Raw genomic sequence first — 18,880 nt, forward strand, 5'->3', positions numbered from 1 at the left:
GAAAGGCAAGAGGTACTTACACTGCTGAACCTAGAAATTTTAGGAAGAATGATCCCACTAAGGTTAACAATTTTGAAAAACCTAGAGAAAATTTTGGTCAACTGTTTCCCACAAATCCCACGAAAAGAGGAACCCCACAAGCTTTGAACTAATGTTGTGAATTCAAAGAAAGGCTCAAACACCTCTGTGAAGGAAGTGACCCCTGTTCTACTGTCTACAAGAGAGCTAAAGAGAGCTTTCTTCGAGAGACAGAGAAACTCCTTCTAATTCTTCCTTTTCCTCCACATTTTTGGAAAGCAAACAATAAGAAACAAATTCAGAGTCTCAGACTATAACTAGAGTACAAAATAAAAAATAAAAGACCAAATTATTCCAAGGACATATTTGCTTTGGTGCAAATCATTTTTCAAAAAATATTTTCTTCATTTCTCAACATTTTCCCTAATTGGGTAATTTTCTTATTTTCACAATATTCCATTCTATTTAACATGGTTGTTAGAATTTAAAGAACCGATAAAGGAAGAGGTTCAAGGTTTTTAAGGTCAGACAGAGGTTCGACCAAGATCGAACCTCAATAATGTCATAATTACTTTAATAATGAATTAAAACCTAAATATAGATATTAAATTTATAAAATTAGCAAAATTGACTAATATATCTATATGTGTGAGGAAAATTTAAATAAGAAATTTAATAAAATAAAATAATAAAGCATGAAAACATTAAAAGCTATGATTAATTTTTGAAGTAAAGTTGAATATCTTTGAAGGATTTTAATTATAATTTTTTTATACGTTCCCTTTAATAGGTGGATAATTTAATTAAGAAGAATAGAATTGTGTTAAGTTGTTTTCAATATATATATATATTGCGTTAAGTTTACTTCAATTTTTTTTTTTTTAATTTTTGAGCATTAACTTGCAAGCATAGCTTAATGGTTAGACTTTAGCTCTAACTCTGATAAGCTGTGCCTAGGTTGTAAACCTAATAAGCACACTTTTCTGATTTTTTTTCTTAATTAACAAGCAAGCTTGGACCGTGATTGAACCACCACTAGTTCTACCTTTACCGTGCAGTCCAAACTCGATTTAAAGGGTTCACTAGATTTCAAAGAAATTTGATTCTATATGTACAAAAAACCGAATTTCAATCTGGTTTTCGGTTAACCTGGTCAGACCATCCAGTCCAATCTGGATTTGACAACCTTGCTATTTATGCCCCATTTTTGTGCACAAACAATCAAATTGGAGGGAATTTCAAGATCTTGAATTCAAGAAGATTTTTTTTATTCAAGACGAAAATTAATATGATCAAATGATCAAATTTTTTAGTTAAAGCTTGGCTAAATTTGGACAACCCTATGAAAACTAATTGAAAGAAGAAAAAAAAGGGTTTGACATATTTAAATCAATGAATCCCTTGATTCAAAACTAGTTTTCCACCAAAATTTAGGGATTTGGAAAAATACTATATCAATAGTAATAAGCATCGAAATTCCATTATGGGTCTTATTAATAAATACCCTAAGGGTACATGTTAAAATTAATAAATGTTCAATTATGAATTACAATGTACATTTTCAAAGAATAAATAAACTTGTAAATGATGCATTATCATGCATACACAAATTCATTGTCGTTATGTGTGTGTGTGTNATCTTCTAATAACTCTTTGGGTCCTCAGTGTTTTGGCTGTCAAGGGTATGGTCATGTGAAATCTGAATATCCTACATTCTTAGGACTAAGGGTAAAGCTATGGCTGTAACCCTTAGTGATAATGAGGTTTCTGATGATGAGTCCGGTGGTGACGAGGATGGAAACTTCATTGCTTTCACGGCTACTGCTATAGTCAATGAAAGCATATCTGCTGAAGAGAACCCTTCTGATGGGGAACTCTCTGAAGATGCAGATCTTCAAGAGGCCTATAACAAACTTTGCAAAATTGCTGCAAAGGATGCTATGAAAGTTGAACTTGGCCTAAAGAAAATTGATTCTCTTGAGCTTGAAAAGAAAAATTTGCTTGTTAAACTGTTTGATGCTAATGAGCTTTTGAATAATGTTAAATCTGAGAACATGCTTTTGCTTGATAAAGTTAGAACTTTGGAACATGATTTATCTGTTGCTAGATCTGCTAGTTCTAAACTTGATCACATGCTGAATGTTCAAAAGTATCCTTCTGATAAAACTGGGTTAGGATATGTTGAAAGCATCTTTGATTCTGACCAATTCCACTACTTTTGTTCCTTCTTTTCTTCTGAACCTTCTGTGAGTGAGGTTGTGAGTGAAACTGTCAAACCACCTGTGAGTGAGGTAGTTAAACCTGTAGAAGTTTCACCACCTAAGAAGATTAGGGTAGACTTAAGAGAATCTAAACCTAAGGAGCCTACCAAATCTAAGGACAAGATGCATGGTAAACCTGCTTGGGTTTGTCATTATTGTGGTAAGTCTGGACAATTCGTCCTAACTGTTACAAGCTTCAAGCTGATAAGAGAGCAAATAAACCAAAAGTGCCTGTGTCAAGCACAAGATCCTATGGCATTAATTGGTGAATTGGTAAAGGTGTTAAACCTTTATTCCAATCTGGAGTTGGGAATCACTCAATGTGAATAAGAACTCCAATGCTCTGGTGCATCTAAAAAGTTTTGGATGCAAAAGACTCGAACTAATTGAGTCTTTCTGACATGGTCCTTGTGCTTCATTGCTCTATTTCTTTGTGACCATTGTTCTTTGGTTTTGTGTTTTTGTTCTAGGACTTCATTGCATTACATTCATGCATTTCATTCTAGGATTTATTTGTTTTCTCTATTAAAAAAAAATAATAAAAAAAAAAAAGGGAAAAGGAGGAAGCAAAAATTATGTTTAACATGATGATTCTTAGTTTTTGAAAACAAGGTTGGTCATTTTTTACACATATCATGTCTTGTGTACCTTGTTTAACTTTGATGAACTTATTATTGCACTTGACTAGTTGAAACTTTGTAGTGCATGTTGTGTGGGAAAGATGTGTGTGGTTTTAATCACTTTGTCTTATCTTGAAGTCAATTCATTGTCGTTATGTGTGTGTGTGTGTGTGTGTGTGTGTGTGTGTGTTTTATATATATATATATATATATATATATTATTTTTTAAGTGAATTAAAAAATTATTTAATAAAGCATTAATGCACCTTAACCATTGCCCTTAAGCACACTTTATTGATTTTTTTCTTAATTAACGTGCAAGCTTGGACTGTGATTGAACCACCACCGATTCTACCTAAACCATGCAGTCCAACCGTGGTTTAAGGGGTTCACGGGATTTGAAAGAAATTTGGTTCTGTATGTTTAAAAAACCTGATTTCAATCCAGTTTCCAGTTAACTTGGTCGGACCGTCTGGTCTAGTCCAAGTCTAACAACCTTGCTATTTAAGCCCGATTTTTTGCACAAACAATAAAATTGGAGGGAATTTCAGGATCTTGAATTCAATACGATTTTTTTATTTATTCAAGACGATAATATGATAATACAATCAGAATTTTTAATTAAAGCTTAGCTAAATTTGGACAACCTAATGCAAACTAATGGAAATCAACAAAAATATGGTTTGACATATTCAAATCAATGAATCCCTTGATTCAAAACTAGTTTTACACCAAAATTTAGGGATTTGGAAAAATACAATATCAATAGTAATAAGCATCAATATTCCTTTATGGGTCTTGTTAATAAATGCCCAAAGGGTACATGTTAAAAATTAATAAATGTTCAATTATGAATTACAATATACATTTTTCAAAGAATAAAATAAACTTGTAAATCATGTATTGTCACGCATACACAAATTCATTGTTGTTATGTGTGTGTGTGTGTGTGTGTGTGTGTGTGTGTGTGCGCGCGAATAAGGGTCCAAAATTATATGTTGGGCCTTGGGCTTTGGCCAAAGACGTTAAGTGGTCCGAGGAAAAATAAATAGCAATAAGGATGAAAGGCTCAGAGCCCCATGAGAGCGTTACAAATGAGAAGGTTGGAGAAGGCAGGTCGAGGAGGAATGTCTCCTCGAATAAACGAAGCACCAATCAAATGTATATCCTATCATCCAAGATGACCATTTAGGAAGTTCTACTGATAAGGACGTGCATTACGAACGTACAGGAGAGATGGGAGCTTAGAAATATCTAGGAGAAAGTTGCTACCGCCGCATTGAATGCTCTGCAGCTAACTCTCTGGCCGCATTTATGTGGAGAAGACTCCTGAACAGTGCTGTCTTGGTTGCCCCAACTTACAGAAGGCCTGTGAGGGTGTCTGATGGGATAAGCACTTAAGTAGTGGCTTGGACGAACAACAAGTGAAGGGCCAAGATCATTCAAAGAGAGATATATAATGTTAGAGACCCCTGATGAAAAAGGGATTGAAAAATAGAAAGAAAAAACACTGTAGCAATCGAGAACTGAACTTGTAGTCCAATTTGAGAATTAATATATAAGAATTGATCTCCTCGGACTGTGCTGAAAGCAGTTTTCTTTAGACTAAACTAGTCAATCTTAATTGTCTTTGTCATCTGAATCCCCTTAACCTATTTTTCGATTCATTAAAGCTCAGTTTTCCAACTCACTCTCTACAAATTCATTGTATTGGGTTTTTGGGCCTAAGTTCATTTATCCTTTGGGCTAGGGAGTCAAATCTGGTCCTTACAATTTGCGCCGTCTATGGGAAATCTTGCGTTTTAGTGAGTTTGATGTTCAACTATGGTAGGTTTAGGTCTGCACCAAGCAGAGTCCATGGGGTCCCAACATGAAGATCATTTCGTCAACCTTGAGCGAAGAAGGGATTGGGAAGTTATTGTGCATACCACCCACACTAGCAGGAGCTAGTCCTGAGATGGGAGCCACCTTTCTCATGAGGAAGATACTAGAGCCTTGCAACTAGAGATTGATCATTTGAAGAGAAAGCTGCGCCACTAACGGCGAAGGCAAACTCCCTTCAACTTTGACTTCTCTTCTGACGATGAAAAGGATGGTAGTTATAGACGTAGATCAAGAAATCCTCCTAGTGAGTCTTTCTCATATGTTGAGGACTACCCCCTGAGCACAGAGATAAGAATTCATCTTCCAAAGGCTTGAGAAATGATGCGATGAGCTGAGCGCTCAACCAAATTTCTAGATCACCTTTCACGCACAGAATTGAGGGAGGGAGACTTCCTCAGCGGTTCACCCAGCCCGCGTTCACCATGTACAATGGTCGAACAGACCTTGTGGAGCATGTAAGCCACTTCAACCAGAGAATGGCTGTACACTCTAAGAATGAAGCCTTGATGTGTAAGGTGTTCCCCTCTAGTTTAGGGCCTATGGCAATGAGGTGGTTTGATGGCCTAGGCGCTGGCTCCATTGATTTCTTTAAGGAGCTCATTCAGGCCTTTGGATCTCACTTCATTACTTATAGTAGGGTACCTCGGCCTTTAGATTCCCTACTGTCTTTGACCATACGAAAGGGGAAGACCCTGAAAACGTACTCGGACAGATACTGGGAGATGTTTAATGAGATAGATGGTGACTTTGACGATGTAGCCATCAGGACTTTTAAGGTCGGCCTACCTGCAGAGCATGGTTTGAGAAAATCTTTGACTGGGAAACCTACTGCCAGTGTGCACTAGCTCATGGACCAGATTGATAAAAATAAGAGGGTCGAGGAAGACCAGCAACAAGGGAAAGGAAAGGCTAAGGTTATTCCTCAAGAGATGAGGGATTTTAGGTCGGAACGATACAATAACAACAGACCCCGAAGGGATTTTGCTGGGCAATTTGGGTCTACAGTTCCTCTAGTGATCAACACGGTGTTTCGAGAGCCGGTACATCAAGTCTTGGAGAAGATCAAGAATGAGCCATACTTCAAATGGCCAAACAAGATGGCAGAAGACCCTACGAGGTGCAACCAAAGTCTTCATTGCCAATACTATCAAGAACGAGGGCATACCACTGAGGACTGCAGAACTTTATGGAATCATCTGGATCAGCTAGTCTGAAAATGAAGGTTGAAGAAATTTCTGTATCATCCCAATGGCTAGGGGGGGCAAACAGGTTTAGAACCCCGGAGAGATGCTTCTTCAAGGCCACCTTTGGGCACAATTAATGTCATCTTTTCTGCTCTTGGGAGAATTGGTCCTCATCCGTCCAGGGTGATGTCTATAGCTCGGCTACCTGCTGGGGACTTTAATTCTAAGCTGAAGAGGGCTAGAGTAGAGATCTGATCGGCGTTGAGTTTTTTGGACGAGGACAAGATTGGAACAATTCAACCACATGATGATACTTTAATGGTCACCCTCAGAATAGAAGGGCATGATATAAAGAGGGTGCTGGTGGACCAGGGCAGTGGTATAGAGATTATGTACCTTGACTTGTACAAGGGGTTGAACTTAAAGCCCGAGGATTTGACAACCTATGATTCTCCTTTAGTAAGCTTTGATGAGGAAATTGTCACTCCAAGGGGTCAAATTAGACCACCCGTGCAGGCAGGTTCAGAAGTAGTGAAAGTAGACTTCATTGTGGTTAATGCATATTCTTCCTACACAGCCATTGTGGCTAGACCCTGGCTTTATGCCCTAGAGGTCGTTTCTTTAACTCTGCATTTAAAGGTGAAATATCCATCGGGGGACCAGATTGAGGAGCTTGTTGGGAGTTAATTTGTAGCTATGCAGTGCCTTGTGGATGTAATTATGCATCGGCCTGAAGAGGAGTCATCCACCTCTGCTGAGCAGGGCTCATAGCAATCAAAGACTCCAGTGTTACTTGTGAATGGGCCAACTGTGGAGGCAAGATGTGACGATTTAGAGAAAATTGTTGTAGGTGATGATTCGGAGAAGTTTTTTCAGATCGGAACTCAACTGCCACCTCAAGAGAAGGAAGAGCTGGTAGAGTTTCTCCAGAGGAACGTTGATGTGTTCACATGGAATGCTTACGAAGCTCCGGGGGTGGATCCGAGCTTCATCTGTCATTATTTGAATGTCAATCCATCTGTCACCCCTAAAAAGCAACCACATCGGCGCTCATTTAAGAATCATTCTGATGCTGTCAAGGATGAGGTGATGAAGCTTAAGCAGGCGAGGGCTATTAAGGAGGTATTTTACCCTGAGTGGCTAGCTAATACCATGGTGGTGAAGAAGAAGAATGGGAAGCGGCAAGTGTGTGTGGACTTCACAAATTTAAATAAAGTTTGCCCCAAAGACCCTTTCCCCATGCCTCGAATAGACCAGTTGGTGGATACCACTATAGGCCATCCCCGGATGAGCTTCTTGGATGCCTTTCAAGGGTATCATTAGATACCTTTGGCTTTGGACGATCAGGAAAAGACAGCTTTTGTCACCCTCATTGGGAATTACCACTACAAGGTAATGCCCTTTGGTCTTAAGAATGTAGGGTCTACTAATCGAAGGATGATAACCAGGATTTTTGAGCCACAGCTAGGAAGGAACATCGAGATCTACATAGACAACATGGTGGTTAAGAGTAAATTGGAATCCGAGCATATTAATGATCTTGAGAATATCTTTGAGATCTTGAGGAGACACAAGCTGTGACTTAATGCTTCTAAGTGCTCTTTTGGTGTCAGATCGGGGAAGTTCTTGGGGTACATGGTTACACACCGTGGAATTGAAGTCAATCCAGACCAAATTAGGGTCATTAACAGTTTACAACCACCTCGAAATCCTAAAAAGGTCCAGAAGCTAACAGGAATGACTACTGCCTTGAACCGGTTCATCTCTTGATCAGCAGACAAGTGTAGACCCTTCTTCCAGTTGTTGAATAAATGGAAAGGATTCAAGTGGACCGAGGAATGCACCTCGGCCTTTCAACAACTTAAGGAGTACCTTTCTCGGCCACCTATCATGTCCAGGCCTGAGGTGGATGAGGTCCTATTTGCTTACATTGCTATGGCTTCTCATGCTGTAAGCTTAGCGTTGGTGCGAGTTGATAGTGGTGTGCAGAGGCCAATTTATTATGTAAGCAAGTCATTACATGAGGCCGAGGTCAGTTACCAACCACTGGAAAAGGCCATCTTGGCAGTGGTGCACGCTACGCGTAAACTCCCCCACTACTTCCAATCACACACAGTAGTTGTCCTAACCCAACTCTTAGATCTCTACTTCGGAGTACTGATTAAACAAGGAGGATTGCCAAGTGTGGTACGATCCTAGGGTCTTTGACATCAAATACATGCCTCGCATTTCCATTAAGGGTCAAGTCCTCACTGATCTGGTGGCTAAATTTGCTGAAACCCCATTTGAAGAAAAAGTTGAGAGACAAAACATGGATGGAAATTAGTTTGCATGGTCTCGCTGCAGGACCCTTTATCTTGGAGGGTATACGTTGATGGTGCAGTAAATCAAAGGGGGTCTAGAGTGGGGCTAGTTCTAGTATCTCCTGAGTATGTTCACTATTGAGAAATCCTTAAGATTGGGCTTCTCGGCCACAAACAATGAGGCTGAGTATAAAGCTCTATTGATGGGGATGGCCATGGTCTAGAAAATGGGCGGAAAGGTAGTGGAGATATTCTCGAATTCAAGATTGGTCGTAGGCCAAGTGATAGGGGAGTTAGAAGCCAGGGATGTGAGAATGCAAGAATATGTGAATCAAGTTAAGCACCTGTAATCAGGATTTGAGTCCTTTAGCTTTCTGCATGTCCTTAGGAGTGGAAACACACATGCTGATTCTCTGGCCACTCTTGAAACATCCTCGGGTCATCCTTGTTGAAAATTTGTGCAAGCCCACTGAAGTGAAGAGAGAGATGGTCCATATCCATCAAATTAGGGTAGGGCCTAACTGGATGGATCCTATATTGCTATTCCTTAAAGAGGATATCTTGCCCGAGGAGAAATCAGAAGCTGAAAAGGTGCGAAGAAAGGCTCCTTGGTTTTGGCTATCCGAGAACCAAAAACTATACAAGCGCTTTTTTTCTATGCCATATTTGCTATACATACACTTGAAGCATCAGAGCTACTCCTTGAAGAGTTACATAAAGGATTTATGGGAGACATACAGGGGGCAGATCTTTGTCTCACAGAGCCCTCACTCGGGGATATTGGTAGTCGAGCATGCAGAAAGAAGCACAAGAATATGTGAAAAAGTGTGACTAATGCCAAAGATTTGCACCAAACATTCACTAACCGAGAGGAGTCCTTAATCTTCTGTCCAGCCCTTGGCCATTTGCTCAATGGGTGGTCGAGCATGCAGAAAGAAGCACAAGAATATGTGAAAAAGTGTGGCCAATGCCAAAGATTTGCACCAAACATTCACCAATCGAGAGGAGTCCTTAATCTTTTGTCCAGCCCTTGGCCATTTGCTCAATGGGACTTAGACATTGTAGGCCATTTTCTTAAGGCAGCAGGGAATAAGAGATATCTGCTGGTCGACATGGATTACTTCACCAAGTGGGTTGAAGCTAAACCATTGGTAAATATCAGAGATGTGGATGCTAAGAGATTTGTTTAGAAGAATATTGTCACTCGGTTTGGGATCCCTCAAACCCTCATCTCAAACAACGGCTTTCAGTTTGATAGCAAAGCCTTTAGAAGGTACTGTTGCGACTTGGGAATTACAAATAGATATTCCACCCCAGCCTATCCATAGGGGAATGGACAAGCTGAGGCTGTCAATAAGGCCATAGTAAATGGACTTAAGAAGAGGTTGGATGATGCAAAGGGAAAATGGGTGGAAGAGCTGTCACACGTCCTTTGGACATATTGGACTACACCTCACAGGTCAACAAGGGAGACACCTTTTTCAATGACTTATGGTGCCGAGGTCGTTATCCCTTTGGAGACTGGATTCCCAACATTAAGAACAAGTTCTTTCACTCGAAGCAACAATGATGGACTGTTAGGGAAGAGCTTAGACTTAGTTCAAGAGCGAAGAGAAAATACCATGGTCTAATTGGCTTATTATCAACACAAACTCAAGTAAGGGTATGATGTTAACATAAAGCTAAGGCTACTAGCGCCTGAAGATTTGGTGTTAAGAAAGGTTTTGGGAGTGGCGAAGAACCCGACATGGGGAAAGTTAGGCCCCAACTGGGAAGGGTTATATCGCATCACCTCAGTGGTCGGGATAGGTGCATATTATCTGGAAGATCTAGATGAACACATTGTACCACGCCTTTGGAATGTAAATAACCTGCGAAGGTGTTATTATTAATGGATGTTTTTCCTAACATACTTTTGTTAATCATATTATGCATTATACTTCTTGTTTGCTTAAGTGTTAAATAGAACCTTAGTCATGCCTAGCTTTTCGGACCACATGCTTTGGGAAAATTAACATTTCATGACATCTTTTTAAGTATTAAACAGAACCTTAGTCATGCCTGGCTCCTCCAACCACATGCTTTGAGTAAATTAATACTTAATGACATCTTTCTAAGTGTTAAATAGAACCTTAGTCATGCCTGGCTCCCTGGACCACATGCTTTGAGAAAATTAACATTTCATGACATCTTTCTAAGTATTAAATAGAACCTTAGTCATTTCTAGCTCCTCGGACCACATGCTTTGGGTAAATTAATACTTAATGACATCTTTCTAATTGTTAAACAGAACCTTAGTCATGCCTGGCTCCCGGACCACATGCTTTGGGAAAATTAACATTTCATAACATCTTTCTAAGTGTTAAACAGAACCTTAGTCATGTTTGGCTCCTTGGACCACATGCTTTAAGAAAATTAACATTTAATGACATCTTTCTAAGTATTAAACACAACCTTAGTCATCCCTGACTCCTCGGACCACATGCTTTGGGTAAATTAACACTTTATGTTATTTTTCTAAGTGTTAAACGGAACCTTGGTTATGTCTGGCTCCTCGGACCACATACCTTGGGTAAATTAACACTCTTTATTTATTTTCCTAAGTATCAAAACAGATCCTAGATTATATCCAACTCCTCGGATCACTAGCCTTGGGTAAGTTAATGTTCTTGGTTATTTATCTAAGTGTTGGGCAAAATAAAGATTGTCTGCCCTGTTCGTTTTTTACTAAGTATATTGTTCCTTTCCATAGAATTCAGCATTCCCTGTTGGTGGCCCAGTTCTTAGTACCAGTATGTGATCATTCTCTTTACTATTTATATTTGTTCAACTTATCTGAGTTAGCAGTAATGTGTTATTATTAGTTCTTGTTAAAACATGGGTAGCAGCAATTCAATACTATTAGCGACATCATTAACATTAAATTTTGTTAAAGGGCAAAATGATAACTACACCAACCAAAAGATAAATATTGCAAGGAAAGATAAAGATCTGTAAGGTAAAAAGCGAAGTCTTTTCATTAGATAAAATGGAGGTACAATATATTCAATGACAAAATGTTACTACAAAATATATATATATATACACACACACACACACACGGGAAACTACAAAAAAAAAAAAAAAAAAGGGTGAAGAAGAACTAAGATCCTAAAGTTATGCTTTAGCAGCGGGAGGGTCAACCTTGGCCTTAGCAGCATCCTTGGCCTTGGAGTCAGCATCCTTGAGCTTGAGGGTAGCCTCTTTGCCCTTCGATTCTAGTAGGGTTTTGGCCTCTGGTAGGGTTTTGGCCTCCTTGCCCTTATCCTCAAGCAGAGGATCCCCCTGGCCGGCCTCTTTGCCCTCGGCCACCTTAACCTCTTGGCTTTGGTTACTGGCCTTGTTAGGCCCTTTGAGGACTTCAGGAGGAGGAAGGGAGGCCTGGGCAGTGGAAGGCTGTTCCGAGAGGGGGAGAGCAGGAGTAAAGGGAGGAGGGAGATCCGCTAGAACTTCTCGGATGTCCTCAGGCTAAAATACGTTCTCAATAAGTCTCCACTCGGAGGTAACAGGGACTCTTGCTTGGTTGAGCGCCTCCAGCCACACCTCTTTGCAGAAGTCTCTGCACACCTCTGCCAGCTCCTCTGTCAGCCGGGTTTGAGTTTCCTGCGCCTTGCGATCATAAGCTGCCTGTTCTGAAGCCTCAACAGCTTCCTTGATTGCCTGAGCTACTTCCTTAGCCTTTTGCAAGTCTACTTTCAGCTCCAGGACCAGCTACCTTTGGGTGGCTAACTCTATCTCAATCTAATAAAGCTGTTTTCGCTGGTCTTCAACTTTATCCTGGGCATTTTTCAAACTGGCCTAAGCACTCTTCCTTGCCCTCTCCTCAACAATCAACTTTGAGGACAACTCTTTATTCTCTTGCTTTACGGCCCCCACGGACTTGTTAGCCTCGGCGCGGAGGTTGGCCTCAGTCTTGGCCTCATTCCAGGTGTCCTTGACCCATTCCTTGACTACAAAAACCTGCTGGGTAACCTGCCTAAAAATAACAAAGGAATCCAAAAAAAAAAAGAGGAGAAAACAAAAAGGGCAACTGAGCATTTGGTTAAAAGCTATGATAGTAAACTTACCATGGCAAGATTCCTTTTTAGGGACATGAATAGATCTGGCTTCCTCATGCGCCTCAGGGCATCCATGTCTTTGGGCAGAGGGAGGGGCTGCTCTAGGGCTTCAGTAACATAGACTGAATGCCCCTTCTAGAACTCCCTGATGAAGGCGTTCCATGGGATGGCAGAACCATCCAGCTCTAGCTGAGGAGCCCATATGCGTTGCTGTTGGCGCACCTTGGCCCCACTTGGCTCCTCCCTACTGTCAACAGAAGAGGTTCGCTTGTCCTTAGCCTTTTTTTGTTACTTGGCCCCCTTCTGTGGGACTACCTCACCCTCTTCCAACTCCTGCTCCTTCCTTTTCTTTTTCAAGTTGGGAATGGGGAGCAGGCCAAGCCCGGTCGTGGAAGGAGGTAGGGGAGGGGGAAGCGCAGGAGGAAGCTGAGATCCCGAGGCGTCCTAGGAGCCTACCCCCTTGCCTTAAAGGAGGTTGCGCAATCCTTTCTTCTTGTTATCTAGCGGTATCTCCTCTTCTTCTATGAAGTCATTGTCAACATGTGTGATGACAAGCTTGGGAGAATGGGTGGCGGAGTGTTTGTCTAATTCATCCTTGGAGTTTGGGAGATGGATTATGAGTACTACCTGTTCCTCCTTGTCCTTTTCAAAGTGAAATTGATCAATCTCAACCTTAAGTAATAGGCGCGATGAGGCAATCCCCTCTATCGGGACTGTTGCTTTAGGCAAAGCACATTAAAGAGGTAGGTCAACTGGTGGGAGATCTTCTCGGGCTAGAAAATCGTGCATTGATACGTCAATCCGGGCTAGCCGAGGATCACCTGCTCTTATTGCGTTACCTACTTCTTGAAATATGTCCGAGAGGGGCTCAAAGTCCAAGATCAGATGGATGGCTTGTAATTGTCTGTCTTCACTCACGAAGATCTCAGACCTCAGCAACTTGTTGAGACCCACAACGTTGACAAGGCTGAGTTTGAGAGCAACATGCCTTTTGTCTACAAAAACATCTGAGGAGCAAAGCTCTCGTCAGTATAATGAAATCATCATCAGAAGTGAACAGAACACAAAAAGAATGAAGGAATATGAAGTCGAGGGGCTACTGCCCATGCTTCAAGAGAAGAGAAAGAATAGAAAGGACCTAAACCTAAGGTACCCCACTTGGCTCTCCATCTTGGACTGGGCAATGAAGACCATCATGCCATGCGCCTGAGGCTATCAAGAAGTCGTCCTTCATACCCTTATTGGATTTAGGGAGGCACGAGACGAGCCTAACGACGGACGATCTGGACTTGAGGTAATACCCCAAGTTAGTGAGCAAGTGGCACTCGTACATGTGGACAACATCGTGCCAGGTAAGTCCTAAACTCATTTGCTCATTAAAAGCATCAACACAACCTAAAACTCTAAAAAGGTTGGAAGCGCACTAGTGGGGACACAACCTATGGTTGATTAGGTAGTCTCAGGTCACCCTACCCATAGGAAGTGTCATTCCTCCTTCTATAAAATCGATCATGGGAATGACAACCTCCCCTTCTCTCCTATCAAAGTTTACCTAGTTTGGGGGACAATACCGCAGGGCTACTCCCTGCGGAATGTGGTACTTAGCCCTGAAGCCCTCCATACTGGTGGAAGAGTCTACGAGGTGCTTAAATCTACCCATTTGTTCAGACTAAAGGGGAAAAAGAGAAGTCTTTAAGGAAAGAAAATAAAGAATAGAGAGCCAAGGAGAATGGCCGAGAAGAAAAGAACCTAGAAGTGTAAAAACTTATGAGAATAAGAGCAAATGATACTTCTAAAGCTTCTTGAGAGTTAGGAGTTTAGGGAAATTCTTGGTAGCTTGGATGTTTAAGAATTCTTAAGGGTTCGCAGATTTGTGAAGTGAGGATTTAACCCTCTAGGCACTTTATATAGAGGGTGGAATGAAGTGGGAGTTATCTTGCTCAAAATTCAAGGAGAAATGCCAACTGTGAGATCTGCATCTCACCATAGGATATAGGGAACAAAGCACCATCTGGAGCATTAAATGAGACATCGCGGGCTTTGAAGCGTCAGGAATAGTTACGGGGCACGCGAAGCGATATTCTCACATGTGTAAATCAAAGAAATTAATGGTTTTAACTCTCCAAAATTAAAACCCCACTTTTCTCCAAGGATAAGAGGGAAAACCTGGAGTTTTGAGGGGCTATTATAGGGATAAAGACCCAAAATTATATGTTGGGCCTTGGGGTTTGGCTGAAGACGTTAGGTGGTTCAAGGACAAATAAACAGCAGTAAGGATGAAAAGGCTTAGAGCCCTATGAGTGCGTTACAAATGAGAAGGTTGGAGAAGAAAGGCCGAGGAGGAATATCTTCTCGAATAAACGTAGCACCGATCAAATGTATATCCTATCATCCGAGTTGACCTTCCAAGAAGTTCTACTGATAAGGACGTGTATTACAAACGTACAGGAGAGATGGGAGCTCAGAAATATTTAGGAGAAAGCAGCTACCACCGCATTGAATGCTCTGCAGCTAACTTTCTGGCCGTATTTATGTGGAGAAGACCCTTGAACAGTGCTACCTTAGTCGCCCCAACTCACAGAGAGCTTGTGAGGGTGTCCGATGGGACAAGCACTCAAGTAGTGGCTTGGACAAACGACAAGTGGAGGGCCAAGATCATTCAAAGAGAGATATATAATGTAAGAGACCCCTAATGAAAAAGGGATCGAAAAATAGAAAGAAAAAATATTGTGGCAATCGAGAACTGAACTTGTAGTCCAATTTGAGAATTAATATATAAGAACTGATCTCCTCGGACTATGCTGAGAGCAGTTTTCTTTAGACTAAACTAGTCAATCTTAATTGTCTTTGTCATCTGAATCCCCTTAACCTATTGTCCGATTCATTAAAGTCTAGTTTTCCAATCCACTCTCTACAAATTAATTGTATTGGACTTTTTAAGTCTAAGTTCATTTATCCTTTGGGCTAGAGACTCAAATTTGGTCCTTACAATATATATTACTTTTTAAATTGTATTAAAAAAATTATTCAATAAATCATTAATGCACCTTAACTATTGCCCTTAAGTGCACTTTTCTGATTTTTTTTCTTAATTAACAAGTAAGCTTGGACTGTGATTGAATCGCCACCAATTCTACCTGAACCATGCGGTCTAATCGCAGTTTAAGGGGTTCATGGGATTTCAAAGAAATCCGATTCTGTATGTTTAAGAAACTGGATTTCAATCCGGTTTCTGATTAGCCCGGTCGGAGTCTAACAATCTTGCTATTTAAGCCCGATTTTTGTGCACAAACAATCAATTTGGAGGGAATTTCAAGATCTTATATAGATATAGATTTTATTTTTTAAAGTGTATGAAAAAATTATTTAATAAAGAATTAATGTATCTTAACAATTGCCCTTAGGACACTCGTTAACAAAAGTCCTTGTGTATTAAGGGAAAGGTAACTGCCAATCTTGTCGAATTTGAGAAGATTCATATGGTGCAAGTGCAACTAGTAGTGAGTAATGATCCTACACATCCTGCACATCCTTTGCGTGATCGTCACTCTAAAAGAATTTAAATATTTCTCGGATGTGGGGAGTAAGGACTAGAGTTCAAGTTTCTAAGAATGAGCATCACACACATAAGCTTAGATTAGACTAGAGTAGAATTCTATCTCAGATATTAAAAAAAAAAAAGCAATGAGTAATAAAAATTGCACAATATAATGGATGGCGGCCCGAGAAGGAACATGACCTTTAAATTGTTGTTACTTGTCAGTTTGTAAAAGTAATTTTCGGTTAAGAAAATGACCTTATAAATGGTTATTAATAAAGTTTAAAGTTAACCACTCATAGTAGGACATAGAATTTTTTTTCAGTGGAGGAGCAAGGATGGGTAATCGTTGGGCAGGATGCGGTAATGATATTTATAGATAATGTGAATACAAGAATTTCTGTAATTCAGACGTCTTCTAAATCATACTAGAAGTTCTTTAAAATAGCAATAGTTCAAACACAATATAAGAAACCTGAAATCTTATCCATTCCAATTCAAAACGTCAGTACAACAAATGCGGGAAAGGATATAAAATAACTTGAAAGAAGTATCCAGCAAAGGAAAAAAATTAGGGAAAAAAATATTTATATTATCTAATTGTGAATGCACGATTAACTTTGCAGGATTAATCATAAAAAAACAACAAGACTCATGATAACCTTAATCATGGATCATCGTGCTTCTAGACTATTTGTTACTTCATTAATTGATTCTGGTTTATTAGAAGAAGTTGAGCTGGATTGATCTCTCCCAGTGACAAATGCTGGTCTTTTTGGGGTTGGAAGGTTCACAGTTTCACCATCTAGCATCTTAATAACAATTGACATGGTTGGGCGATCATTTGGGTTAGCTTGTACACATAAGAGACCAATATTGAGACACTTCACAAACTGATCTGCAATGCAAGTATCCTGTAGGGTCTCGTCCATTAAATCCATCAGCATGTTGTCAGTCCATAATCCCCATGCCTGTGATAATAGACAAACATTGGTATGAAGTAAAAAAATTACCAAAGCATGGATAATTAGAAAATTCAACATACCTACATACATAACCTAGAATGAAGCAAAAAAGTGACACAAACATAGATAGTTATGAAAATTCAAAATACTTACATAACCTAGAAGGCTCATTGCTTGTTCTGACTTATAAAAACCTGTATTTCTCTTTCCACTTATAATCTCAAGTAGAACTACACCGAAACTAAAAACATCGGATTTGATTGAGAAGATTCCATCTATCGCATATTCTGGAGATATATAACCACTACATAGCAACGATTATATAAATTATAATATTAGCAAGGAAATTATGTGCATATTGTCTAAACAAGTTAAGTTGATTGAAGATTTGCCATAATATGTAAATAATTAGCTATAATAATCATACTATCTACATGAAACCTACTAAGTTCCAGCTACTTTGCTTGTGATTGCCTCAGCTTGTCTGTCACCAACAATTCTCGCCAATCCAAAGTCAGATATTTTGGGGTTCATTTTGTGATCTAGAAGAATATTGCTGGTTTTCAAATCTCTATGAATAATCCTTAATCTAGAGTCTTGGTGAAGATAAAGAATCCCTCGAGCAATTCCTAGAATGATGTTGAAACGCATCTCCCAATCCAAACTCATACTTTGCTTTTGATCTTGCAATTTCCATTTTTCATTTGAAAGAATAATTTTAGCAACTAAAATAAGAAACAATGTTAACGTAACATGGATGGTTAAATGGTAGGAGTTAGGTTTAGAAGCCAACCAAATATAAAGAAGTCTAAACTTTTATTAGGCATGTACTCATAAAGTAAAATCTTTTCACTCCCTTCTATGCAATATCCATGGAGCCTGACAAGGTTTCGATGCTGAAGTTTTGCAATCAATAGCACTTCATTCTTAAATTCTTTTAAACCTTGACCTGAGACTCTTGAAAGCCTCTTTACCGCAATTTCTTGACCACTTGGAAGCTTACCCTAAGACCAAAATTCCCAATGCACAATTAATATTACCATTTACCAAAACAGGCAGACATGAACATTAATGACCAATAAATATTGCTAGAATTACCTTGTAAACAGGCCCATAGCCTCCTTGTCCAAGCTTGTTTTCATCTGAGAAGTTACCTGTAGCGACTCGTATGCTTTCCAAATCATAAAAAGGTAAATCTAATCCTTTCTCATCTTCTTCTTTCAACTCACCCAAGTCTATCAATTCTTGGACATGGCTTTCACTGTGTAACATGCGGTGTGCTTGATTTCTTTTATTAATTTGTCTATTTTCTAAATTCAGAAGACATTGACGTATCTTAGTTTGCATGTTAGTTACATGGAGGAACGTATTACTGGCTTTATTCTGATTCAAATTAACAAAAAACTCAGCATGATACATCATATGCATTTTGCAAAGTGCTTACCCTTTCTCTTGCTCATCTTTCTTTGCCATATGCACATAGAAATACTGGCGCAAAGAACAATCACACTAGTTATTCCAATAATAAGAAGCAATGTCATCCTTTTTTTGGATGGAGGAGAAACTACAAGAAAAAAACAAAGACTAGTCATATTTCAATATAAAGAATGTTAACAGAAATCTCTCACTTCATGTTTTGTTAAAGTGAAAAAGCTGAAATGATTGAATTAAATGATAATCTGTCGAAATTTAAAAATATTATGTTTTCATCAATTTCTACAATTTTGATAGCTTTCGAGTGGAATTATGGTGCGCATTTGTATTAAAACTCATTTCTCTCTCCTTTGTATATGTGTATTTGTTTCTCAAAAAAAAAAAAAAAAATGGTAATTGTCTCACATTGCTTAAGAGAGTGTGTTGTGTGTAATATAACTTGTGTCACTCTCCCTTAAAAGTTATCATGGTTTTTGAGTAGAGTTGTGATGCGTTTTTGTGTTATAATCTCTTTTCCTCTCCATTGTGTGTGTTTGTTTTTTTTTTAAAATTATGTTTATTGTTGTGCAGAATGCA

The 18,880-nt window shown here is 39.4% G+C and overlaps 1 protein-coding gene across 1 annotated transcript; it reads right to left on the reverse strand.

Annotated features, from left to right (window-relative positions):
- Positions 1-16,372: 16,372 nt before the first annotated feature.
- Positions 16,373-18,477, reverse strand: LOC112002817 (G-type lectin S-receptor-like serine/threonine-protein kinase At4g03230). The gene is made up of 6 exons (XM_065766966.1): positions 18,315-18,477; positions 17,969-18,180; positions 17,664-17,874; positions 17,316-17,553; positions 17,024-17,174; positions 16,373-16,876 (listed from the first exon to the last, which is right to left on the reverse strand). Exons 1-6 carry the CDS (start codon positions 18,460-18,462, stop codon positions 16,580-16,582), a joined length of 1,257 nt encoding a protein of 418 aa, XP_065623038.1. The 5' UTR covers positions 18,463-18,477; the 3' UTR covers positions 16,373-16,579.
- Positions 18,478-18,880: the final 403 nt, after the last annotated feature.

Source organism: Quercus suber, unplaced genomic scaffold (genome assembly GCF_002906115.3).
Source record: "Quercus suber isolate HL8 unplaced genomic scaffold, Cork oak 2.0 scaffold_25, whole genome shotgun sequence".
NCBI lineage: Eukaryota > Viridiplantae > Streptophyta > Magnoliopsida > Fagales > Fagaceae > Quercus > Quercus suber.